Below are 27,019 nucleotides of genomic sequence, written 5' to 3' on the forward strand. Positions count from 1 at the left end.
CTTTTTTTTTTTTAATAATAATAAAAATGAAAAATTTACATTTGCTCAAAGCTGCAAATTTCATTAAAGAAAGAGTACGTCTTCGTGTTAGTATGTCAACATATAAAATTCACAGTAGCTGTTGTATAAAAATAAATAGAAATTATGTTCTAATTACTTTAGGTTTGAGTTTCTGCTAAGGCTGCTTATTCCGAAATGTTTCTAATTTTCGTACAAAGTCGAAATAGAATAATCTAATATTTTCTAAGAATTTTTTCTGGTGTTTACGCCCTCCTTGATTTGGAGATTAGCAACCTTGTTTTGATTGAACTAACTGCTACTTCAGCTGTTAGTGCACTCACATACATGTTCGTAATATCAGCGACGATTTTATTTGTTCTCATGTATGCTGGTATTGAATGAAAGAAGAATAAAGTTAAAATGTCATACTGTAGAATCCTGCAACCTACTGAAATTTATTTTTTTTTCTTTGTTGTTGTTGGTTGTATGTACGATATCACTACTGTATATTTGTTAGAGAGAGAAAAAATTAAAGTATATGTGATGAAATACGAAATTTGTTGTTTCAAAAAGCAATAAAAAACTAAAACTAGCGAGATTTATCAAACCATAATTCGAAAACCGTGGACATCTCTTCATCCCCAAAGCACACGTACCTTTGTAAGGTAAGAAACATTACAGTAACAATGTAGAAGAAATCAACAAAACCAGAACATTAACACATTTTATTTATAAACAAGAAAAGAAAACAGAGTTCTTCAAAATAAATTAATGAGCTAATAACTAAAAATGAAATTTAAACTTTAATATTCAGAATGTAATGCTGCTGTTTGTTGTAAGTTAAAATGTTTGTTTGCCGACAGTTAAAGGTTTTTATTTTGTTTTTAGATCAACAACCTCTTCCGACGTTAAACAGGATACCAGGCCTGAAGCTCTCTGGAAAGGCATTTGCCGATACATTAATGGTGTTTGAATTCCTGCATAATTTCGGAGAAACTCTTGGGTTTGGTACGTAATATCGTTTGCTTCTTTATTGCTAGTTGTAATATCTAAATATAACAACTCTCCTAGTGATATTTTAAGTAGTAGTATTTTTTAAAAAAGACAAGTGTTTCTGTTTATGATGAAGACTGTATTTCTGTAGGAGGTATTAGGTGTTTACAATTTGGAGATGATATCGCATTTGTTGTGGAATCTGAAAAGAACAATAATATGTTAGAAAAGGGAAATCTGTGAAGAGAGTGGAGTGAGAGTAAACATTAGAAAGACAAAAGGTATGGTGATTGGAACGAAGCGGTCGATATCAAATTTAAAAGTAGGAAGGGAGAAATTGGAACAGGTGATAAGTTTTCAATATTTGGATAGTATTATTTGTGAGAATATGAAGTGCAAACGCGAAATAAAAGCAATGATAGGAATGGCAAAAGAGGCATTTAAGAAGAAAAGCCTGGTTCATGAGTTCTTGAATAAAGAGTTGGACTGATAAAATGTTTCGTGTGGAATATTGTAATCTATAAGATAAAAACATGGACATTACGCAAAAGCTATGATAAAACTGGAAGCTTTCGAAATGTGGGCGTAAAGAACGGAAAAATTAGCTGCTGTCGAATGAGGAAATGTTAGGAAAAAAAATGACAATAATAGATGTAAAGGAGGAAGAGAAACTAGTTGGAATATAAACTGAGACCTACCATGAAGGACATGGTGTAAGGTGCACTGGCACGAAAAAGAGGAAAGGAGATAAAGAAATTTCAATTGATGCACGGTATTAAAACAGAAAAATCGTACGTGAAAACAAAAACGGTTGAAGCTTGGAAGGCATGGAATCTTGAAGACCATGGTGCATGGAAACTTGTCAGTTGCGGCAAATGACCTGCCAGTAATGACATCATCATCATCATATTATTATTATTATTATTATTATTATTATTATTATTATTATTATTATTATTATTATTATTCAATTTATTGAGAAAATAAAATACAACATAATCATGTGGCGTTAAGCTAAAGATTCCATTTCAGTTTGTTTTTCGTTAAATTTGTAAGGAACAATATACTAAGTTCAAATTATTACGGCAGAAAGGCATGAAAATTAAAATAAAATTACTTGCTATAAGATCTTGGGAAGACGACATGTTTAGTTTCTGATTTCAAATATCCAGTCACAACTCTCAGGGAATTTTGAAAGTTGAAGTTTACAGTTTTAAGTTGTTCATAATATTTGCAATTATTCTGGATCAATAGCATGCTGTTTTATTTCAAAACTAGTACAGTTGTTAGCTAGAATTAAAAATTCTGAGAATGAAGAAATGCCATTGTTAAGAATCCTCGCAATTTGTTTATAATGTTCACAATGTAAGCAGTTTAAAAACGGATACTGTAGCTCAGTGGTAGATCGATCACAACCTTGCAATATCTCATAAATTCTATTGTAGCTATCTGAGTTGGTGGGAGACAATACCATGTCCGTGAGTTTCAACGATTTTGTTTAGTCGAAGCGTATGATTTCGAGATGTTCAAGATTTATCATTCGATTGAAAAACCTAACCAAAAGAAAGAGAAACAAGAAGTTAAATACATTAAAATCAACAGAAAGATTTACTGTTGCAGTCGGTTAAAGTTCGGTTGATATATGGAATAACAAAAGAACTCAGATTCCGATTACCATTTCATCACAACAGTTTCTCTGTTTTGTGTGCTTTGTTTTACAAAAACCTACTGATCAAATGATGGCAGTTCGTAGATTTAATCCAACGCGTGTACATTGGGTAAGTTGTTCATGCATATTGCCACCATTTGATCAGTACCATTTGCCACCATTTGATCGTCACGATGTGTGTACATCGTTGTTCATGCATACAAGCACTTACTACATATGAAGTAATCTAAATAATTGTAGGACAATAATTAACTTCTTTTTGTATTAACGCAAAGATTCTCCCTCCAGATATGGACAGCCTGCCTAGTCTGAACAGTTTACAGATGGCTCTGTTGAATGATGAAGAAGCCGAGGAAGAACTGCTATCCGTTATGACTCATCTTCTTGTGTGCGCTATAGAGGACCCAGGGATACCAAATCCAGCACGACACACTACCATCTTAGGACAATCACTCAAGCAAGCAGATATAACACATACAAATCTTTCGGAGATACTACGAATCTACCTTTATGCTAATGCTACTGGGGAAATCAAAGCATTGACTGGTAAGTTTTGTGGCGTAGTATGCGTAGTATGAGTGTTCAGTACACTAACTTCACTGGACCGTGAACTTCTGTCTCCCTTTTTAATTAAAGTATTGGTATCAACTTGAGCATAGAAAAGTCAGGTAGTAAAAAAGAAAATTTCTCTCTTGCATTTTAGTAACAAGTAATCAGTATTAATATATTTGAAGTTCTTCACTGTGCTTATCATCAGTACAATGGCAAAAAGGTTAAAACCCACAAAAGATATAAATGTAAAAAAAGGGGGTTACAAGAGCACACACAAGTGGAAATTTAAAACTGGTGACTTATAATAGAACTTCACTGATGTATCATGTTGAATTTTCATTTTTTCAAGTAGGTTGAAACATATTGACTGGTTGTGAGTACTTATTAATGGAAAACAATGAGAGATGAGTTACCTTCTTTCCCTTGTTTTTAAACTACAATAATTATTCTCTAATGACTCATATAACATTGTGTATTATCGGTTATTAAGATTCTTTTTAAATTTCATTTTTGTTTCCTTTATTATATGTATATATTCAGTCTTCTTTATTTTCATACGATCTATGAATTATAACTAAAATGGGAAGATTTTTTTTTTATTTTTTTAATAAGCATATTTGTTTTAGACAGTGATAGCATATGTGTAAAATTCTCATATGATATAAAATCTGAATGTAATTATACCTTTTTTTATATAGGTATATATTTCGAGCGAGAACGAGATCGAGAAAAGAGCCCATTGAAGAACAATGCTTTCCATGAACGCTTGAAAGAGAATCAGACATGTAAAATGTCCGAATGGCTTAAAGAACATCCGTTCCTTTCTTTGAATCCTACACAGAAGGCTGCTATTTTAGCCTTCTTGTGCAATGAGTTACTGCAAAATAAAGCTGTTCTACGCCAAATAGAAAACTCAATAGAAAATGTGGGCTTAATTCGCAAAGATAGGTGGATTATGGAAGGAAAAATAAGAAAGTAAGTACTAACACAGAATATTCAATTCAAGTACACTATATGATACTCTCATACTGTAATTTAACTCAAGTGATAGCAACAAGCAGAATTGCAAATATTGAATATGGTTTTAAGAAAATTAAGGTCGTAGTGTTGGAAAATTAATGTAGTGGAATACAAATTGTTGAAAGATCTAACCCAATATTATAAATTTCTTACTGGTATTCGATAAAACTCGTAACCTCCTTTCTTAGCTTAACTACAATAATAACTACGGTATAACTTATATTTATATTAATTGATCCATAATATAAGTTTAAAAAAATAATTTAAGATGTGAATTTCTTTACATCTGTCAGACAGGTAAGAATCGAGACTTATCACTGAAATTGTTGCAGAATTGTTATGTTTAAGTGAATTAGAACTGATTAGTGAACGATCTTGATGTATATTATATTTTTTATATATATGGTAGGCATTATGTTGTTTTTAAATTGGAATGTTGTGGCTATTTATTTTATTTTATTTTATTTTTTTTAAAGGAGAAAACTATAACTTTTTAAAGATTTGCTTTTGTCTTTTGAATAAGAGACAATACCATATGACTTACGATACTTTTTTTCAGTTAGTTAGTTAGTAGATTTTTGATGCATAAAGCAAAAGCAAGTGTTAGTGTTAGAAATTTATGTTACGTTTCGATTACGAAGCTTATTCATCAAATATCACAGTACTGCATGTGAGATTATAGATTCAATTTATTCTGTGAAATCGACACGTATAAACCTATTACGAATAATACTTTGTGTGAGGCTCTGAAACTACTAATCTGTTCATCTTATCATTTTAATCACAAGTATTATGTGCATAACGGGTATTTGTGTAACCGTAAGGTTTGATTTGAATTGATTTTGAGTTTAGCATCCCTTTAAGCAGCGAGGCTGTATGAGACCCGGACCTACAGCTTAACGTGGAATCCGAACCACGTGAGCTCCCTCCAGGATCGAACCCGGATCTCTCACGCCAAAGACGCTTATGCTAACCGCTTAGTCACAAGGGAGTTCATGTAATCGTTAGGAAAAGACAAACAACAATCTGCTACTTAACATTGTATTGCACTACACAAACGATACATAAATAATAATATCTTCAAGCAAAATAAAAACAATTGTTATTGACAATGGACGACATAGTGTTTAGCGCAACAAAATTTTATTTATTTTATTTTATTAAAATTTTTACGAAAACTACACGTGAGAATTTAATCTGAAACATTTTACCTTGTTCGGCTCGTTGTGATCTATCGATTGATATATATATTTTCGTATATTTGGACAATATCTTAGTTAAACAGAAGTTAAAAGTTGGAGTTAATGACAATTATACTATGTACCGTCATCTCCCTACTGTCAAAATGAAGACCTTAATGAGTGTATATGTATTTAGTGTCAATTTCATCTTAATAAGTAGCATGGTTCTCTTCAGCATCAATTGTTAGGTTTACAAAGAAGTTTTTTTAATTTATTTTCTTGAAAATTACACATGAGCTTGTTCACTTACGTATATAACTTGGTTTAGATCATTAAGATGTATCGATTTGTGAATGTCTGGACCATTTTTTTCGCTGTTCTAATAATATTGGGGTTATGCATATAATAATTAAATAGTGATGGTGGTATTTGTTTTATTCCTTACTAAAGACTAATGCGAAGGGCGAGACCTACTATCAAAAGTGTAATCCGAACCACCACTTGACGTTGCACTCAAAGCGTTGTACTTGTAGGATTTAAACCTGCGATCAATAACATTAAAATAAAATGCTTTAACCATAGGCTGCGGGGCAGTTCTTGTTTAGTAATAAGTTTCTTTGTTTCTCGTAGGCTGAAAATGCTTCACGCTCGCAAATTCCGTCAAGCGAATCTTGTCCAGAAGCAAGAAGGCTGTGAAGAGTCGAATGATACGAGTAACACAGGGGACGATCACAAACCAAGTGAAGAGAAGAAGGAAAAGGAAGAAGAGGAAGAGGAAGAAGACGATGATAAAGAGGATGACGATAAAGAGAATGAAAGTGGCAATGAGAGTGAAGGCACACAAGAAGGTGAAGTGGCCGAAGAGGTGAGTTACTTTCCTATCTTGTATCAGTTTCGACAGTTACGTTAGGCATCTTGTGTTCGGTGTTACTACAGTGCTATTTTCCTTTTATGTTTGATTACGTGCTTGATCTTATCACCACTTATTCAATCCTTTTATACATTTCTTTCTTGGTCACATAGTAACGTCGCCACAGAATTTCTTATACCATCAAATATTTTCCAACCTAGTATAATTTAATTGGCTCTCAACGAATAGTTCCATTTTCATAAAGTTTTTGTTTATGACTCCACAGTTTTGTTTTAGTTCGTTGAAACTTTTTAACATTTACAACTGTTTTCTTCAGCCAGGTGTGAAGGGCGGCGACAACAATATACTTTGAAATGACTTTTTAGGATAAGTATTTGAATTCATGTGATATGAACTTTTTTTAAAAAATAATAATGAAATAATCTGCTCTGGAAAGTTTGTATATGCGATAAACAAAACTTTTATGTGGGACATTTGCGAAATTCTGCAGACTTTTGATTCCGCAAAAGTTGTAAAAATTTCAAATCATTATAATTTCTATTGTACGTAAACCGATTTTGCTTAGATTTTTATCTTTTAGAATGACTCAGCTTGCAAGGCTATCAAACAACTCATGCAAATACAGCGCAATATTATGTTATTACGACTGCACTTCTTGAATAATCGCCCGATATCTAGCACCAGTGACAGTGACTGCATGGACGTTACCATCTTCGAAGAAGTAAGGCCCAGTGATTCTCTGGGACATAACACGATATCGTACACCTGGAGTACCATCGTGTACGGCGGACGTTGGTGGATAACCTGTGGATTCTTGAACCCCAAAACCTGCAATTTTGCTTACGTACCCATGGAGGTAGAAGTATGCTTTGTCACTCATCAAAGTCACTCATAAATCAAATTGTCAAGAAAATCTGCGGTCTCACGAACCAACTCTGAATGCGCGTAGCAAATCTGAGGCGTTGCCCAAAATCTATTTGTTGCAGTTGTTGCATCAATTGCACTTTGCAGGGATACAAGTGCAGATCATGTTTTAAAATGTAGCGCAGTACCGTTAGACTCAATCTGAAGTGGCCAGTCCGTCTCTTACGGAATCCTCCGAACCCGTTCAATTGCTGCATGTGTTCTTGCTAAGCGTGGTTTCTCCAATCAGCTACCGAACCATGCTCTCTGAAATGTCGAACTAAACGACGAATCATAGATTTAAATCATTAATCTCTGATACAAAACTGACGGCGATACGCTCTTTCAGTTAAGACAATTGACCTCTGGTTTTCAAAATACAGTTGAATAATTTTCGTTCTACGTAGCTGTAAATTTTCCCATCTCGCGCTTCCTGGACGTCTACTTCATGCAGTCTGCAAAATAAGAGGAAAATGGTGGTTAGAACACTTTACTCCTACGGCGACCACAAACATTCACATTAATCGTACTTTTGTGGAAAATATCGTGTTGTAACCCCTTCGTGAATTTTGGCGCACCGTGTAGTTGTTATATGATACATAACGAATAAGTCAAATACAGATCTTACTTTGTATCCTTGACCATTTCCAAAAGCCAAGTTCATCACAGTTTGAGAAGTGAAAATTTCATTGACATTTTTTCCTCGGAGGTGTTCCACAAGAACCTATCCGTATGGTAACAGTTTAGCAGTGAATAGAAGCAATTGATACAGATGTCAGCGAACATCGAAATTGTTTGATAGAATTTTTAATTCCTCGGATAGAAGATAAAGCTTTTGTGTATTAGAGTTACATGTGTTTCCTTAGTTCGCTACAAAATTAATATGATCTTAATTAATGTTTCTTTCTTTCTTTGTTTTAGGAGGAAGATAAGAACTTAAGCCCTGAAGAACTAATGAAGAAAATAGAGAAATTGACAAAACAAAGTGAACAATCATTACAAGAGCTAAGTCACTCTGCTCAACAGCTTCGTGCCATTTGTTTCGGTCAGGACCGATACTTCAGACGCTACTGGGCGATGCCTTGTGCAGGTGGAGTGTTTGTCGAAGCCATGGAATCCGCGGAGCCCGATATCTATAGTGACGGGGAGGACGAACCCGAAGAGAAAAAGCCGAAAGTCGAGGGGGAAGAGGGAGAAAAAGAGACAAGTAACGAGAATTCCGAAGGCAAGGAAAACGAAGCTGAGAGGACGGTGAAGGAGGAAAATGTTGAAGTGGATGATAGTGGTGTTGTAGATGGTGATACCAATATGGAGGACGCTGCTGATGATAGTGCCAGTGAAAAATTGACTACAACTACCGAGGAACCGGTTGTGAAACAAGAGGTCACAGAGGAAGCGACTCCTCCTCCGTGTACAACAAAACCTTCTGTTAGTTCTCAAACAAGTGAGGAGGATATGAAAGAGCTAGAAACTCCAAGTAGTAGTGCGCAAGAACCGGTGGTGGAAAAAGTGGAAAAACCCGAGGAACAGGTTGAGGTGAAGTCGGAGATGGTTAGTGAAATTGAGCCCCCGACGGAGAGTGTTAATAACGAGACACCCACCCCGATCCCAGTGAGTGTGAAAAGTGAAGTGAAAGATAGCACTACGAATACGCCAAGTTTAGAGTCTAGAAGTACTTTAAATTCACCAGTAACCGTAAAGGAAGAAAACTGTGAAAAGAGTGATGCCGTAGTAGTGAGTGAGAGTAAAGTTGTTAAAAAAGAAAGTGTGGATGATGCCGTGGATAGTAATAAAGTGAAAGAAAATGACAATAATACTACGCAAGAAGCTTCTGTGTCGGAAAAGACAAGTGATTCCATAGACAAAGAAATAAAACGCGAGAGTTGTGATGATACAAAAAGCCCTGTGATAGTTCCCAATGGAGATAAATTTAATGTTCTTAATCACAATATGTACCTTAATTCACGTTGGAATTCTCCTGTGCTATTCAATGGATCTGTTTTAGGTAAAGATTTAAATGGTAGCTTCATTAAAATGGAAAATTCTGTGACGGGAAGCTTTAATTTTAGTCCATTTAATATGTCGTCGTGCGGATTTTCAGCCAGTGGTATGGTGTATGCTACTTCAGAAAAACAGTGGTTTAGCATTCTGCCAAAGGAACCTTGTGATAGCCATTCAATAATAAAGCCTACGAGAAGTTACGAAACTACCTCAAGAACTGAAATCAAGATACCATCATTCCCAAAACCATTCCAAATCGGTTCGCCACAAGAGTGTAGCCCAAGCCCTTCCAGCCGACCCAGTCAATCAGAATCGCCTGCGTGTTTATTCACCACGGAAGAGTTACTCCAATTTGAAGAGCTGAAGAAGATCAACCAAGAAGGGGAGGCTAAGCCTGTTCCTCGAGGTATGTACACATTACGTTAACTATAACTAAGTATTAAGATACTGTTGAGTGGGTTTCCATATTGGCGTCATCGTCATCGTAACCATAAATTTCCGTACCTAGCGAAACTGGGTGCACATGAAACCTCTCGATTTTTTTTTAACTCCGGCATTCTTCATCGTGGACTCTTTCCAATCTTACTCCCGTTGTTTTCCACATCCTTTCATACTTTATTTTGCCATCTATTTTGGTCTTCTTCGTGGTCGGCCTGTCATTTTTATCTGTAGAAACTTCGTGAGAAAGCATTCTTTTATTCTCTCTACTGTTCATCATATTCTAGTTTGTTCTACCCTTTCTCTATTGAGTATTTTCCTCATAATTGTATTTCTTGTTCTAATTTGTCTTTCCGAGGTTGCTTCTTAGAAATGTAATCTCTGTTACTTGGATTGCTGTATTCTCTTTTCGTAATTATCCGTAGTCCTGCAGCATAGGTTGTTACGACTACAAAATTGTGCTGTATAGTAGCATTTTAGCTTTCCTCGGTACGTTCAGATCCGTATAAGGTGCTTCACATTTTCGTAAAATCTTCCACCTTCTATTAGTCTTGTAATAATTTCTTTCATTTGGCTATCTGCTGACACTTCTGAATGTTTGTTATTTTTCAGTGTTCCCTTTGTAGTTGTGATAGTTTGTTCTGTCGTTTGTTAGTGTCTTGAAATTACTAAGAGTTTACTTTTCTCTTGACTGTTGAGTTGAGTTGATTTTGAGTTTTACGTCCCTTTCAGCAGCGAGGCTATATGAGACGTGGATGTACTGATTAACGTGGAATCCGAACCACATGAGCTCTCACCGGGAATCGAATCCGGGCCTCCCATTCTCTTGACTGTATACGAAGGTCATATAGCCCTAACATTACTAGTTTCAGTGTACTATACTTGATTTGTAATATTGGCACATCATTGAGTAATCAGTATACCAATCTTGTCGTAACTTGTTCTTACTAGTTAACCATATATGTTACAATGAAAAGCTGTTTTGGATCCATTACTGCTGTGATTTCGTAGTTTCGCTCAGACTTTACTTGAAATAAAAGCATTAGTGTTCCTAGAATACTAAGGGAGTCAGTTGATAAATGTAAGGAAACGTGGCACAATGAAGAAGTGTAAATTAAGTTCTATTAAAAAATTATGATAATCATAAGGCTATGTAACATGGTACCCAATCTACGACTTTTCGTAGCACGAGTGAGTCTTCTGTCACTGATGTACCGTACATCTCTATTTGCGTATTAGTTCAATCTTACATTATAGACCTGTTTATTGAAGCTATGTCATCTGTGTAGATGAGGAAATCAGACTTAGTTGTGGGCATGTTATGAAAATGTCAGTTAAGGAGAAATAAATGAAGCTAGTACTGAGCCTTGTACAAGTCCGCTGTTAAGTATTGTTTTCCTAGTCATTCGTTTATCAAGATGAACCCTGTATCTTTCGTTTGAGAGCATGTTGTTCAGGAGATTGATACTTTCTTGGCTTTCAATTTCTGTTGATAATATTGACATAAGTATTTTCTACCAGACATTATCATAGGCTCGAGGATAAGTCAATAATAACAGCATCTGGCTTCGGTTCTCTTTGCTGCTTCAATTTGTGATGTTAAGGCGAGAACTTGGTCCCAACAGCAATGAAATTACCCAAATTTGTAAATTATCTTTCGCTGTAGCTTTGTTCTCTGTATTTCTCTCATGGTTTATTATTAATTTTAGTTTGCTTCTTGCATTGTACTATGCGTATAAATTAAAAATAAAAGAAATCAGTGTTATAATCATGTAGTATTACCTAGGTATTTTCGTTTAAAATGGTGGGCAAATAAAATATATTTCTTATTCACCAAATGTAAAACTTTTCGTACAGACTATCAATGAAAAATGTTAATTCACACACAATTTTAACAATATAGATGTTTTAAAAGTTTTTTAGTTTAACGTTCCACTAATATGCTCCAAGGAAACGGTAATGATGATAAACGAAATTGTAAAATGAAGAAATTGAGAAATCCAGAGTATTCCGGAAAAAAGCAAGCATTTGGCACGAGCTGGGATCGAACCAGGAATCCCACACACTAGAGGTGAGCGCTCTACCACCCAGCTACCGCAATTCCAGAGAGTATTTTAAAAATGAGCATTAAGAGTTTATCTTAACCACGTTGTTTTTAGATGATATGTATATGTACAGTTTTCGGTTAATTGTTTCTTTTTGCCTGTTAACAGAACTTCGAAGAGGCTGGTGGAGAATAACTGATCCTGATCAGTTAAAGACAATTATTAACAATCTTCATCCTCGTGGAGTCCGAGAAAGAGAACTTAAAAGAACCATCACCAGATATATTGAATATGCAATGGAATCATGTGGAAAGGTAAGTGCTAGATTTACAGTTGCCTCTATATGAATACAGTTGATTCTGTTCCATTGATATTAAACTCTGGAATTGAGTCAATACAAGATGAACCATGCTTATGGCAGTAATCTTGTTTTTTTCCTTAATGGAAGATATAATTTTGTGTACTACCTAGTTATATCATAAGTACTGTCACAAAGTTTGGAGTGGCGCTGTAGGCATCCGGAGTGGCACAGTGTTGCCATCTGTGTATAAAACGGAAGATGCATGTAGTGTATGTTTGATTGTACTGAGTTCTGATGGAATGGGGCGATTACGAAAATCGTGTAGCAGTAATTGCACTACACAAGGTCGGGAAGACAGCAGGTGAGATTTTCAACCTCCTTAAACCCCTACAAATCAGCAAGAGATTCGTATATCGCGCCATACAGTGATACACCGAGACTGGAACGGCAGCTGACAGTGCAAGGAGTGGCAGACCACGAACGGTACAAACCCCGCAGGTCCAGAAAGCAGTCGTAGCAAGAATTCGAAGAAATCCTGTTCGAACACAAAGTGTAATGGCTGCTGAAATGAACATCAGCAGAAGTTCCATGTGTCGTGTGTTCAAAAGTGACCTACATCTACGGGCGTATAAGAGGCGGACTGGTTACTTTCCAGGGTTGGCAAAAACCATGGTTTTTATTGAAAAAAAAAAAAAAACACTTTTTCTGTTTAAACTTTTTTTTGTTTTTTTGTTTGTTTGTTTGTTTGTTTGTTTAAACCAGGTTAATTGGTTTAAATAATTGGCTCTATGCATTTGTGTCACATATGGACAGAAATAAGTTTGTTTCAATTTGGTGTTATTATGCAACAACCGGGTTATGCTGGAAGGGGTCACATAAGCTTAAAGCGGAGTCCAAACCGTTTCTCGACTTGCATCCGAAACAAATTGTCCTCCATCTGAACACAAAACCGAGACTAACTGGCCACAAATGTGATATGTCTGCTAACTCACTCACGAAGGACTCCTGATACGTTGTACTGATCTTTACATACTTTTAATATAATTGTCAAATTGTCAAGTCATTTGAGAAGGACAAAAAGAAACAGTTGCACAAGTGAAACCATTATACAGAATCACATATGGACAATTTCAAAATATTGCAGAGTACAGAAGAACTAATTAAGTCCAAGTTAGTTCACTACGAATTTTATTAGTCCAAGTTAAAGAAATATAATGACCTAATTTGCGTATCAGTAAGAAAAGTGAATAAAGATAAGAATTATTTGAGTCCACTTTGGCTCTGACCCATTTATACATAAATACATACCAAAGATACTTCTGATTGCAGTAAATGCCTCTCGTTGGGTTTGTTTAATCCCCCCCCCCACACACACACAAAAAAAAAAAGTACGGTATTTCGATGTATTTTATCAATAGTAAACATTATTAAAGCGAAACAATATTTAGAATTTCTCTTTGATTGCACTTGCATAACAATAATAACAGACTAAAAATATCACAAAAGAAACATTCATAAACTTGTTAAAAAAAAAAAAAAAAAAAAAAAAAAAAAAAAAAAAAAAAAAAAAAAAAAAGCTGCTTTTGTAGTATAATCTCTTTGAGTAATGAATGGAGAATTTAGGTCTGAATATAATACTAATAATATGCGGGAGTGACACGCGATAAGCCACAAATGTGTGTTCATCAAGATTTTATGAACACTTACACTTTTACTTTTACTTTTTTTTTTTTTTTTTTTTTTTTTTTTTTTTAACCAGCAGGTTTAAACCAGCCAACCCTGTCACTTTCTGACCTAAACATTAATGTCGCAGAAGGTCCTTAAATCAAAGAGACTGTTGCGGCGTTACGCCAACAATCTGCACAGAAAGATTCTGTTCACTGACGAAAAGGTGTTCACAATTGAGCAGGCCTACCACGCCCATAATGACCGTGTGTATGCCACGTCATCTACTGCAGCTGCTCAGGCAGCTCCAAGGGTTCAGAGGGCACATCATCCTGCCTCAATAATGGTTTGGTGTGGAGTGAGCTACTCAGGCACACCCAGCTGCATTTTTGCGAACAAGGTGTTAAAACATCTGTGAAAGTGTACCAGGACACAGTGCTAACACCTATATTGAAACCACTGTCTGCTACCATGTTCCCTGGAGAAAGGTGGACCTTCCAGCAGAATTCCGCTCCAGGCAACAAAGTGAAAACAACCCAGGACTGGCTGGCATGGAACGTCCCCGACTTCATTTCTACCGCTGATTGGCCTTCTAGCAGCCCGGACCTTAACACGTTGGACTACAAATTTTGGGCAGCCCTTCAGGCAAAGGTCTGCCATAAACGGCATCCATCTGTCGACAGTCTGAAACAATTCTTGACCCGAGCAGTGAACAATTTTCCATGGACGTGGTGCGTAATGCCATTGACCAGTGGCCGGACAGACTTCGTGCCTGCATCAAGGCCAAGGGGAGACATTTCGAAAAATGATTCGTGCGTCAGGTGTACAACATATCAATAAAACATGATCAAAATAAATTGCCTTGGTGTTAATACTCTCTTTTATTCACATTCAAACTTGTGACAGTATTTATGGTATTAGTAGGTATTAAAAATAACTAATTACCTATGTACATCATTCTTATCTTTTTTTTTTCTAGTTATATAAAATGGCGCTACAGTAAACCGAAGTAGATCCTGGAAACTAGTTACCTTCACGTGAGATTTTGTAGTAAAAACATTGAACTAATAGCTTAAATTCATGACATCGATACGAGAAATTACTTACTTATCCTACTTTAATATAAAAATAAGAACTAATTATATATATATCCATACGATCCTATTTTAGTGTCAGGTAATCTTTTGCTGCAAAAATAAGTGTAACGTAAATATTAGTCGCTCAGTATATATATATGTTTATTGAGTGCATTATCGGAAAACGTTTTCATAATATGACTTGGTATATCTCTGGAAGGTTTTAGAATATTTTAAATGATGCGTGATGATATTCATGACTTTTTGAAGAATAAATAAATAAATTTGACTTTAGGGAACTACACAGTTCTTTGATTATTATATTTTGTTAATTACTTCAGATTAGTAGTGAAACCCTCCTAAGAAGTTACATAAATTATGTAATAGAAACACTGGAAAATCAAAACTAACGTCATTCGCAATATATGGATAATAAAACAAATTATGGATGCAAATAAGCTCTAGTACCTTGATATTTCACAAGTTCGTCGACACATTTTTGTTATTTGTATTTTTCAGCTATAGGCTTATTTTACTCCTCTCCATTTTCATTTTCGTATATTATGGCGAAAAGGTGGTTGAACTCCACTTGTTCGTAAATATACAGAAAATTTTCTTCATCTGGAAATGCGAGATATAATTCAAACACATTTTATGGGCTTGTTTTTTATAATTACAAAGGACACTATACGATTGTATGAACATATTAATTTCATTATCTTTGAGTATTGTATAATATATTAATTTTGGTCAACTTATTAATTTTCTATACAATATACTAGAACTAGATATTGTCAGTTTCGTAATTCGACAAGAATTATATTGTTCATATTCAGTATGCTCAAGTTAAAGCTCGACATTAAACAATTTATTGTGCCCATATAACTTCTTTCTAATTCTTTTAATCAACTCGTACTAAAGTAATTCTGATATAGATACTGCTGTTATGTTGTACGAGAATCTGCTATTCTTCGTTGAACACAGAAATTCTGTCAGTTTCACAGACACACTGGAGATTTCTTTTTTTCAGTTTTACAAACATACACTAGAATATGGGGAGTTTTTTTTTTTTTTTTCACCCATATTCTAGGTCATATACGAGTCAAAATCTTTGTAGTTCGCTGTGCATCATGCGAAACTAAAATACACGTAGAATCTTCATGGTTCATTGTAACATTGTTGATTATACTAATCAGTAATGGAGATAACGCCGAAAATTCAAAATGTTATATGGTAGAAATCCTTAACTCTTTTGCGTGAACAATTCCAGATGTTTTTGATTTAATTTATTATAATTTATTAAGTCTATTATAATATTGCTGTTTGTAAAATGTAGTCAAACAATTAAGAGTTTAAACGTCTGTAATAGTTGCTTTTAACTGTTTTATTGGGATATTATTTTAAACTTCGTAAATAAGCAGATAAATTTCGTGTCAGGGGGAGGGGATACATTATTTGCCATCACATTGATTGGATTTCGTAAATAATGGTTCAAAATCATATCGTTAGCAGAACTGGAAAAGAGAGGTTTTTACATAGTTTTTAGACATGGTTCTAATTCATTAATAGTGTCTTTCTTTAGTATTTTTGAGACAGGGATATCTGCCGTTTATCTTACATATGTAAAAATACACTGGTGGAAACGCATTTAAAAACACTGAGTGCCTGGGATATGATGTTACACGCTCACTACCCAAGCTCGGGTGATGGCCAGTCGCCGTCCTACAAGTGCACAATAGGTTCGGAGACGCAGCAGTTCATGATAAAGCGCGTATACTGAGTACGCTGAGTTGCCCTGGCGGGATGGGGTCGCTCAGTGTCCTGCTGTAGGCTGGGGCCTCACAAAACGTGTAGATAAGGTTGGTAAACAGGATTGACGAATGTCCGACGTACTAATCATACTCCTCTGCATAAAGACCAAAGACGAGCGGAATATGTACCTTATTACCCCATATCAGAATGCCAGGTAGGGAGCTGAGTGGCGAGTGCGATCATACGCTGAACTTTTCCGCTCATCTTCATCTGTAGGACACTCACGCGGCTATCACTGTTCCGAGACAAAAAGAGACTTTTATGTCTGAACAACCACTCCTTTCCATTCGCCATGCCACTTTAGTTCCCTCAATATCACCAAGGATGTTCTTGGCTGTAATAGGTGTCGAGGATAATTATGAGAGAGGAGGAATTAGGGATCATAAACTGCCTCTAATAATTGTTTGTTTGTGCACTGATGTGAATGTTCACAGTAACTGATTGCATTGACTCTGCCGCTAATCGCATAATCACCGATGGACCACAGGCACGCCATGATCGTGTGAACGGCAGTTCCGCGGAATGACTACATGGCCTCTCACAGCCCCACTATTCGACCGTGCTTGAAGTCAACTTAATTGCACAATAGGAGTTTGTTGGCGTTACTCATACACAACTATACTCACGTATTGTCCAACAACCTTCAACTCCTAGCAGGAGGTCCTCTACAAATGCACATTCTGGAGTGCGGTGCGAATTTCGTTCGTATCGAACAATGTATGCAGGGTGTCGTTAAATATGTCTCCATCAGTGTATATTGCCTTAGTCTATCAAATTCCGCTATCTTAAGAAATATGCGATGCTTCTTGTGCGGGTTTCACTGAACAAATAAAAACTGTTTGTACGAAAAATGAAAATGTTAGAGTAACACTATTTTACCTTATTTGCTATAGCAAACAGAGAAAAATATTCTCGCTGAAGTAAGTACTAACAGAGATTATTTATTTCCGTTATCTTCTATCCACGCTGATATGTTAGCGTTTTTCTTGTTTTCCCCATTTACCAACAGTCTGTTCCGTTCACGCTTGTTCTCAGTATAAAATCTGAAAGTGCTACAGTTTTATTACTTATGTCAGGGGTCATAGCATTTTTACTTACATTACTTTTGTGTGTTTCTTGAATGATCAAAGCAAACTATAGAAATACTGTCTGAGGGTGGGGATAGCTTTATTGATGAACTGTCCAGGTACGAATATTTCTAGAATATACTCGTTTAGTAATCGGGAATGTATAATAATAGTGTCGTATTTTGTTTCTTCCTCTGTTCGTATATTGAGGATAATGATAGAAAATATATGCATTTCCGATATGATTATGGTATAGACAGACTTACCTTTGCTATATTTACGTTGTCAGATCCGTAAATTATTATCATAGAATATAACAGGATATATTATAGAATTGAGTGATGATAATTATAACTTAAATATGATTAAAAACAAACAAAAATTTCAGTTTTCGTTTTGATGTTATATTAAAAATAGTCTCCGAAGGTGTGGTGTAACTAGTGTAATTAAAATCTAAGGAAAACTTAACATCGGAGTCTGTAACATAAAAGAAAAGTAGTTTCAATTAAATAGTTGAGTAAACAGATTTAAATGTTTAACTTTGAATTCTATAAAATGTATAACATTTAAAAGCTTGCAAATTAAAAGAAAACTATATGACAAATTGAAATAATATCAAGTAGTGTAAAAAGTATTGAGTCTTGTTCACGAGATGACGTTATGTCCTGAATCTCAGGATATATTAGTCGTAGCGGGTTAAGCCTAACGTCATTTGACAGCTGACAAGCTGAAGCTAGTGGATGTACATAAAGTGTTGGAATTGTTATAATCAGACATAGGGTATTGCGTCGTGAAGATGAGTAAACTGCCCGTACAACGGCACTATATTTTATAATTTTATTATTAAAGGTGCAAATATTGCGCAGGCCCTTGAAGAAATTTGTGCTTTGTATCGGCAAAATACGTTATCGAAAACAACAGCCAAAAGCAGTGATATACGTAGAAGTTCGTCTAGGGGAGTTCAAGCTTCCAAGTTCATATAATTTCAGATGTCTGTATACATGTCTACAATAAATATTTATTTCTGTATATCTTACTCAAGGGGGAGAGGAGTTAAAACCCCGAAACTCTCCATTCTTTACGGCACTGACCAAAAGATGGTTCAGTCGATTTCATTCTGGTAATTTCGAATCCAAGGTATTTTGGCTGTAGACTTCGAACTACAGGAAAAACTGATAATATTCTGGTAAATGTCTAGCAAGACCGGTATGTAAGCAGGAAACAGTGTTAAACCATTTAGAGAAAGATAACTACAAAAAGCTCGCCGTTTAGGTGCCACACCACTTAAAAACATTTACTCGATCAAATTTCTATATGCTAATCTCTATTGAAACGTAATGAAATTGAGCTATTTCAGAAGCAGATGACCACAAGAGATGAAGAGTACCTACAAGTACAACAATGTGCAAAAAATGTGGGGTTGAAGCGAGGAGATAGTCCACAGTATGTGACATAGTCCATACTGACTCCTTAGGAAGGATATGATGTTCGTTTGGTGGGATTGGAAAGGCATCGTGCATCATCGAGCAGCTGACGCCGGGAAAACAATAGATTCTGTTCTGCACTGTCGATAAGTCAGACTAGCAATTCAAAGAAAATTGGTTAACATAAAGGGTGTCGTATACCATACGAGCAACGTCAGACCACACACATCGCTAACAACCCGTCAGAAATTGCGAGAACATGGCTGGGAGGTTTTAATGGATCCACCGTATATAGCTCGATCCTGGTACTATCAGATGATCACTTGTTTCGATCTCTGCAGAACTCAAACCATGTGTCAAAAATTTTTGACGAAACCACAAAAGTTAATTAGCGAAGGATAATGGTGTTCCCAGAAAGGGGGCAGAAGGTCATCGAACAAAATGGTGCAAATGTAGTTTCATAATGTTATTTGCTAATTATTAAATGTAAAATTAATGTTAAATGTATTATCAATTTTGACCTGCAAATACTCAATACTTTTTAGACAATAATAATAATAATAATAATAATAATAATAATATAATGAACAATAGATGAAATGGATAATAGACTTCGATTTCCTTCCTCTTTTTCCTCTGTCTTAAATATCTCCTAACTAATGAATATGAAGTTAAAAATACACTTTCGGTTGCCCTGTAATACTTTTTATTATATTATTTCTATTGAACTATATTTTGCAGTTCAATTAGATTAGTTCAAAGTTAGACAATGTATTTTAATGTATATTTCATCAGAATTATGTATTTAGGTGTAGCCTCATAACACGGTTTATAATCATAGACCAGTTGCTAATTTGTACGTAGAGCGGTAAATGGTACTTAGTTCGTAAGTTTAAGTGCCGCACTTAGTGCTTAAAAAATTTGATTAAACAGTAATAACGGTCTATTGAATGGACTAATTATACTGTAATCGAAACAAGATGAACTTTTGTTTAGTCTGAATTGACACATTCAGTAGGTCATTGGGATAAAGCTGGATTGAATTTTACTTTCCTGCACTCAAATACTGATAATGTGGAATAAGCAGTGAAATTTGTAGATCATTTAACCGCACATGATAATGATACATTATTTCGTAATAAGTGATGTGGACTTCGTGAAACATGTATGCCAAATCGTATGCTGCCCACATGTGACTTCAAATGTAGTCATGTGTATTTATTTTCGTAACGCTACTGTTCTTTTTTTCTCTAGTTAACCGAAAGTGTTAAAATAGCTATGATCCCTGTGAAAAATATCAGTACTGAGATTAATAGGCTCACTTCAAGTAGCTACAGAACTTAAAACGTATCGGTAAACACAACAGTTTCTTTCTTTTTTTTTTTTAACGTAAAATTCGCAAGTGGTTTAATAAAAATAATAAAATAAGAACACTCAATTTCCGTCAAAATTTATAATTTGAAGGGAGCCCATGCATGAATGAACCCTACTGCATGTCTTACCATGGAAATGTACACTGTGTAATTATTTAAGCGGTGTATTTTGTTGCTTCATATGATCATTTGTTATATTGCTTTTTCTATCTTTGCTCATTATCTTGCTTGTATATATAAAAAAATCATTCATAATTTGATTTTGCTGTACTGTAGTTACTGTTAAACTGTTCAATAGTCTCGTATTTCGACAATATGAGGTGAAAAATTGCAACTTTTACTTTATCGAAGAATGTAAATATATGTATAAAATAGCACTACGAGAGGGACATAAATACTTACTTAGAACTACTAATAAGAACACGTATTGGTTTCGAGAATATTGTATAAATAAAAATGTTTGATTATTCTTAGTGTAGTAACGATTTAATTTCCTGATCAGAAACCAAAGAAAGAAAAGCAAGACGCTGTAAGAAACAGAAAATTGTTAGAAACAAAAGGCTTTAGGTCGAGGATGTTATATCAAAAGAAGAAAAAATGTGGACAAAAGTCATAAATTATAATGTTTGAACTTCTGAAATTCTCTTTCTCTGGTTTCAGAAGAAGAACAGAAACTATGTCTCTACCGTCATCCAAAAGTCTTTTTCGTTTTTATTTCTGTCTATGCGAACGTGTGTGAAACTGATAGCTCTGTTACTGAATTAAAACAGTATTTTTTTCAAATTGCTGCTGAGATTTCCAAATTAATTCCACAAATTGATAATTTCGTTATTGGGCAAAATTAATGTAGGCAATCTTTCAGATGTTTTTATACTTAAAAGTAAGCATACTATAAAGTGGATTGGTTGATCCAATTGTAAGAGTTGCATCTAGTTATGAGTTACCTATACTTAATCTAGTAGCTAGAGTGCGTGTCTTTGGTGTGTCCTGGGTTCATTTCCCGGGAGAGCATCGAACACGCGGACAGTAGGTCTTGTCCTATGTAGCCTTGCTGCTGATAAAGGACATAAATACAAGCAATTTATTAGAAAGTAGATATCATATGTGTCATTGTATCGTTTTGTTGAAACAATGACTATATAATTTTTGAAATGTTTAAGATAGAGGTCGTTCTTTTCCTGTAAAGAACTTGTGTGTACATCCATTATCTGCAATATGAAGTTTATAAGCTACAATTTTTGAATAATGTCACTCATCTCTCAAATGCGCGGTGTATTTTTCAGAATATTTTAAAAATGAAACCTCGATGTTACAACGTGCCAACATAGTTTACTATGGGCTAGCTATAAAGTTCGAGACTAAGAACTGATGCACAACACATTCCTTTAATGCAAACTGTGATTCACTTGATCGCTACCATTGTGAACACATTTCCTCGTCTGCTTTGAATTCTCTTCAACATGTGCGAATACAGAACACCTATTATTGGTTATTCTTTTCCGAAGATGATCCATATCACTGTGATTTCAAAATCCCTTATCAAGGTATAAGACCGTGTATCCATTCCACATGCTGTCTTTTTCCGAATCAAGCGTCTGAGAAATACATAAGCTAATCAGTGGCGTATAATTTCTGTATAGTGAGTTCCTTCAGTAGTTCCGAATCTTTATAATGCTTGTCGTCGTACTTTCACTCAAAGCATTGCTTTCGTAATGTTCCTCATTATTTCAAAGTACATCTAATCAATTATAGTAACACAGCTTATAGGGACTAAATGAAAAATTAGTAACTTTTTAAACACTGTGTATTTTGCTAAGCAATAGTTTGAAAATGATAAGGTATGTGCAAAATTGTATGTAAGTTTCCTTTGCTTGTTTGTAAGAAGCTGTGGGGAAACAAAAAAGAGTGGAAACTGATGTAACCCAAGCTTAATATACGTGCACTTCAATAGTTAGCCTCTTCTTGATAAATCTTGACTATAGTTCGTGTATCTACTGATAGAAGCTGCAGGGCACATATTCATAACAAAGCAACAACTTACCTTGTGCCTCCGTCATTTTCTTTTAATTGGATATTTCTTTCCTCTCTGGCAACGTCATCGCACAAACTGCATTACTGGATCCTTTCCTTTTCATCTCCTATTGAATTATTTACTATCCTATAAGGAACAATTTACTCAAAGTATTCCGTGGACTTAATTTCGGTTTTTAATATCACCTGACGTTTGTCTTCTTTGTTTTAGCAGTTCGTGTAACAACAAAAGACAATGGTGGAATTCCACATAACTCGTCAGATTGAAAAATAATACTTTCACAAAAGCAGTGAATGAACTGTTAAAATATTGTGACGAACATTAGGTATATTATAAACTGTGAAATTAAGTCCACGTCATATTCTGGGTAAATTGTTCTTATATGATAGCAAATACTTCAGCAGGAGATGGAAAAGAGAGAATTTGACAATGCAGTAAAAATGGTGTTGTTGATGTTCCCAAAGAGGAAGGAAATACCCAGTTAAAAAAAAAAAAAAAAAGACAGAAACACAAGGTAAGTTGTCTTGTTGGGGCTTGTGTAGTTATTATCTTGTATGAAAATATCCAAATGTTATCTTGATAGATTAGTCAAATGCCTAATTGAGCCATCTAAAATAAAGCAAATCCATATATATGTCAGTTATTATTATTTTCATGTTTTTAAGAAAAGCGATGTTGAAGATATTTTCCAATATTACCGCTATGAGTGAAGATACAGGTGTGACACGTAACATGTAGTTTTTAATGCAGGGTGATAAAGCAGCCACTGATCTGGCGATTACTGACATGGACCATAAAATCAGCGCATTGCCAGGAGGTGCTCCACTGCCTGATGTCCCAGAATCGTGGTCTGAAAGCGTAGCTCTCCGTGTTGATGTACTGATGTTGGAACAGGTTGAGGCACTGGAAGACAAAGTAGCCAATGCAAGCATGCAAGTTAAGGTAAGTTTGTATGAAATTGTTCAAGAAACAATCTTTTTTATTTTTTTATGTCTGCTGAGGGCTGAAACGAAATGACATATGTAACAGCCAGCTTATAAGATAAAGTCGACTTTGTGAGTTTAATGAAAAGTGGGAAGGTGTGGAATATCCGGAGAAAACTCCCGTACAGTTGGAGTCAGTCATGATGTTAAGAGAAAGAAAAAGAAACGTGAACATCTAGCTTTTCGGCTTTATAAAGTCATTCCAGGGCAAGGTTTTACAACCATTAAATATTTTCTTTTACGTTCCTGGTAAGTTTCTTTTTAAGCCTATTTGTCAAATGTTCTAAAGTTTGATGCCTGTTTAAAGTTTGTTTACTTAAGTGTTGCCTCGTGACAATTGTGTCAAAATTGCGATATTTCGTTGATTTATTCTTTTCAACATTGACGACCATATTATTGCTCTCTTGAATTGCTTCTATTTCATATCTAATTTTACTTTTGGTGTGCAGGAAAATAATATCTTCACCACTTGAAGTCAAAATTAATAGCTTTGTAAGCTTGTTTGTTTCTCAAAATGGAACAGTTTAACTATATAGCACTGTAAACTGAATAATGGCGGCTGCTGTCTGTGTGCCTTTTTCTAACTATATTGCACCTGAAAGCAGAGTTGGAATTCGGATCGTGCATTCCAAAGATGGTCATTTTACCAGAATCAACATGACCTCCTACAACAAGATATTGTTGCGTACAACCCCGTTGTACTAATTTGATTAGATATAAGACGAAAAAGGCTTAGTATATTGATCAGTTCTTTGGAGCTAGTCGATATAGTTTCGACCAGAGACTGCTGTACGTTGAAAGAAGTTCTGATGCATTTTATTGTAATAACTTTGACATTCGATATTAACAAATTTTAGTGCAATTTCCTATAATTAACAAATATAAAAATAAATTCTACTTAATTACTATCTAAACAATCAATTTACTTTGAAAATAGTGTCAAGATAGACTGTTAAGAAAAAGAGTACCACAGGTTTCTTGGTATTTTAACTTTATTCATGTCTATGTTGAATCATTTGGAAATGGCCTCAGTAATTAAATATATTTGTGAATTCATTTGTAGAAACTTTAACAAAAATATTTCTACAAAATATTGCATATTTCATGAAATATGTGGATCATCTCTGTCTGAATCCGTGGTCATTACTGTCCATGCAGAGTGGAGGACGTCTGGAAACTAATCCTCTCGGAGCAGGAAACCCATCATGTTCCAGCACGACCGTATAGTCTAGAATGATTATCGACCTCTAAACGGTATCAAACCCGGCAGAAACTGTTGCAGAAGTACAATGCAGGACCCAGTCAAGTTTCGGTGCGAACCCTACAACGAAAACTCATGGTGTAGGCATATTGAGTCGCATTAACAAGGTACACTCCAGGCTGACTACCGTACAGAAGAAAAATCACCTGTCGTGGGCGAAGAAGGAATACCGCCACTGAACTAGAGACCTGTGATGACGCATCCTCTGGTCAAACGAATCCCAATTCTTTCTTTATTCCAATGACAGCCGCTTAAGAGTGATGCGGCGGCCCGGAGAAGCCTACAAAACTGTGTGTGTGTGTGTGTGTGTGTGTGTAAAGGACTGTACAAAAGGGGGGAGGGAGAATGATAGTGTCATGCTCTTGGGTGTATTTCTGGTGCTGGTGTGGTTCCCTTGATAGGAGTGCCCAACTACGTGAAGGCTGTGGATTACGTGTCCATTCAGTATAATGAGGTGTTGCCATTTGTCCAGTTTCTGCGATATTATATCCCAGAGTCACAGTATCAAGACTATTACTGCATCGTTCACCGAGCAGGATTGTGTGGGAATGGTTTGTTGAACATGAGACGGACATCTCATATCTCATCTGGCACGCGACTTCGCCTGATCTCAACATTATCGAGAAAATTTGGGACATGTTGGAACGGGCCGTGAAAAGAACAAATCAGCATGCCCTCATGTTGGCCACTCTGTGGGACTAGTTGTTCAAGAAATGGGCCAAATTAGACTTGAATGTCATCCTCTCTTAGTGACAGCATACCACAGAAAATCAGAGCTGTAATACGCGCCCGTGGCGATGTGGCACCTTATTGACCAATAAAGTACGCACTTTGTAATTTTTTGTCCGGGGTGCTTAATTAACTATATACAAGCCAAACTTTTCTATGAAAGGTAGGAAAATAAGTTGAGTTTTATGTTAAAAATTTCTCTTCGATAAGAAAGTTAACGAAACTAGAAGGTACTAATGAGAGATCCGTGTAGAAACAGTATTAATCAAATTAGTTAAAAAAAAAATAAAAAAAGACAGTAGTGTTCAAGTTTTTGTTGTACCTACTCGCTTTTTCACGTACCTTTGCACCTTTCAAAAACAAACCGCGTAACTCAATTTGTATCACTCCGCGCACGAGTATTCAGTGATTGGTGCAGGAGAAAATGCTTCGTCTGTTTCCCGCAATATTTCTGCTTCTGCACGTGCATGTAATCCTTCACTGGTAACCTTCCTGCCTGCATGGCCATCATCAAATAAAGCGCACGCTCTGCGTGTTTGTCAGTGGTTGTGGCTGTTTTCTTGTTAAATTTAATATTTTTGTGTAAGATATCAATCCACATGTAGGGATGTGCTTTTAATTGAAACTAAAATGTTCTTAGTGTGATTTAAAAATACAATAATTGCTACCTAGGTTGAACAAGTGGGATTTCTTGGGGACTATTTTCTTATGGAAGAATAATGGTCATTTGGCTCATTGTCAGTGTTGCTCACTTCTGATTATAGTTCTTTTTTTTAAATCGTAGTCAGACTGTTTAGTTAGTTTCAGTTAACTGGGCTGCAAATGTCCATTATGTTACCCAAAAGAAAAACTGAGCCCTTGTACTAAATGTCTATTTAATATATTAAATGCATTATACTTCGGATAATTGGATATAAAAAGTTGTAGGCCTATTATTTTAAAGATAAGTAAGAAAGAAAGATAAAAGCTATTTCACCGATTCGAAGTAGCGTAACGTCTGAAGTTAATTCTGTATGTTATAATCAGGGGTAAAAGTGGATGTGAAAAGGTAGGGGGACGGTAGCAAGCGGCATGACGTCACGCCGTCTCCCGCCTATCCTTGCCCATTTTAATTTTTTAGGAACTGGGGGACGCCGTACATATTTTTCCTAGGTCGGGGATGGCATTCTTCCGCGTTCCCCCACACTTTTACCCCTGGTTATAATTCGCATATCGATTAAAAGAAACGATCGGGTTTAACCCTTAACATACCCTCTAGGGACCCCAGAGAGTGATATTTGGTGATACTGCTGCAACTATAAGAATCAATTTATTCTCGATTTTTATGTGTGTCCTGCATCCGTTTGGGATATACTATCTATTACATAATTAGATCAACGATGCGTTCGTTAAAAAAAATACAAAAAGTAAAAACATACTTGAAAATGTAAAAGCTCCATTGTTAAACTTGTATTTCAGATTTACGAACACAAAAGTATAAAATTGTACGAAAAACTGAATATTGTTAAAGTAAACATAATATTTGATGTCAACAATGCTCATTTAAACTAGGTAAGCTTTTAGACATCAAAAAACAAATAATAATAATAATTTGAGTTGCAATACTATGTTGAGAAATTAAAA

The 27,019-nt window shown here is 35.3% G+C and overlaps 1 protein-coding gene across 17 annotated transcripts in view; it reads left to right on the top strand.

Moving 5' to 3' along the window:
• LOC145668426 (bromodomain adjacent to zinc finger domain protein 2B-like) overlaps positions 1 to 27,019 on the top strand; it is a 403,232-nt gene that overhangs the window by 349,604 nt on the left and 26,609 nt on the right. For 14 of the 17 annotated variants that reach the window (XM_081736246.1, XM_081736251.1, XM_081736256.1 and 11 more), the window contains 8 exons: positions 889 to 1,008; positions 2,951 to 3,208; positions 3,913 to 4,189; positions 6,046 to 6,280; positions 8,111 to 9,596; positions 11,842 to 11,987; positions 17,421 to 17,447; positions 23,162 to 23,365. In XM_081736246.1, the coding sequence (XP_081592372.1) occupies positions 889 to 1,008; positions 2,951 to 3,208; positions 3,913 to 4,189; positions 6,046 to 6,280; positions 8,111 to 9,596; positions 11,842 to 11,987; positions 17,421 to 17,447; positions 23,162 to 23,365 (2,753 nt within the window). The remainder of the gene's footprint in view (positions 1 to 888; positions 1,009 to 2,950; positions 3,209 to 3,912; positions 4,190 to 6,045; positions 6,281 to 8,110; positions 9,597 to 11,841; positions 11,988 to 17,420; positions 17,448 to 23,161; positions 23,366 to 27,019) is intronic. The other 3 variants (XM_081736248.1, XM_081736252.1, XM_081736253.1) reach the window with 3 other exon arrangements.

The sequence above is a fragment of the Thermobia domestica genome, chromosome 13 (genome assembly GCF_964235325.1).
Source record: "Thermobia domestica chromosome 13, izTheDome1.hap1.1, whole genome shotgun sequence".
Classification (NCBI taxonomy): Eukaryota; Metazoa; Arthropoda; class Insecta; order Zygentoma; family Lepismatidae; genus Thermobia; species Thermobia domestica.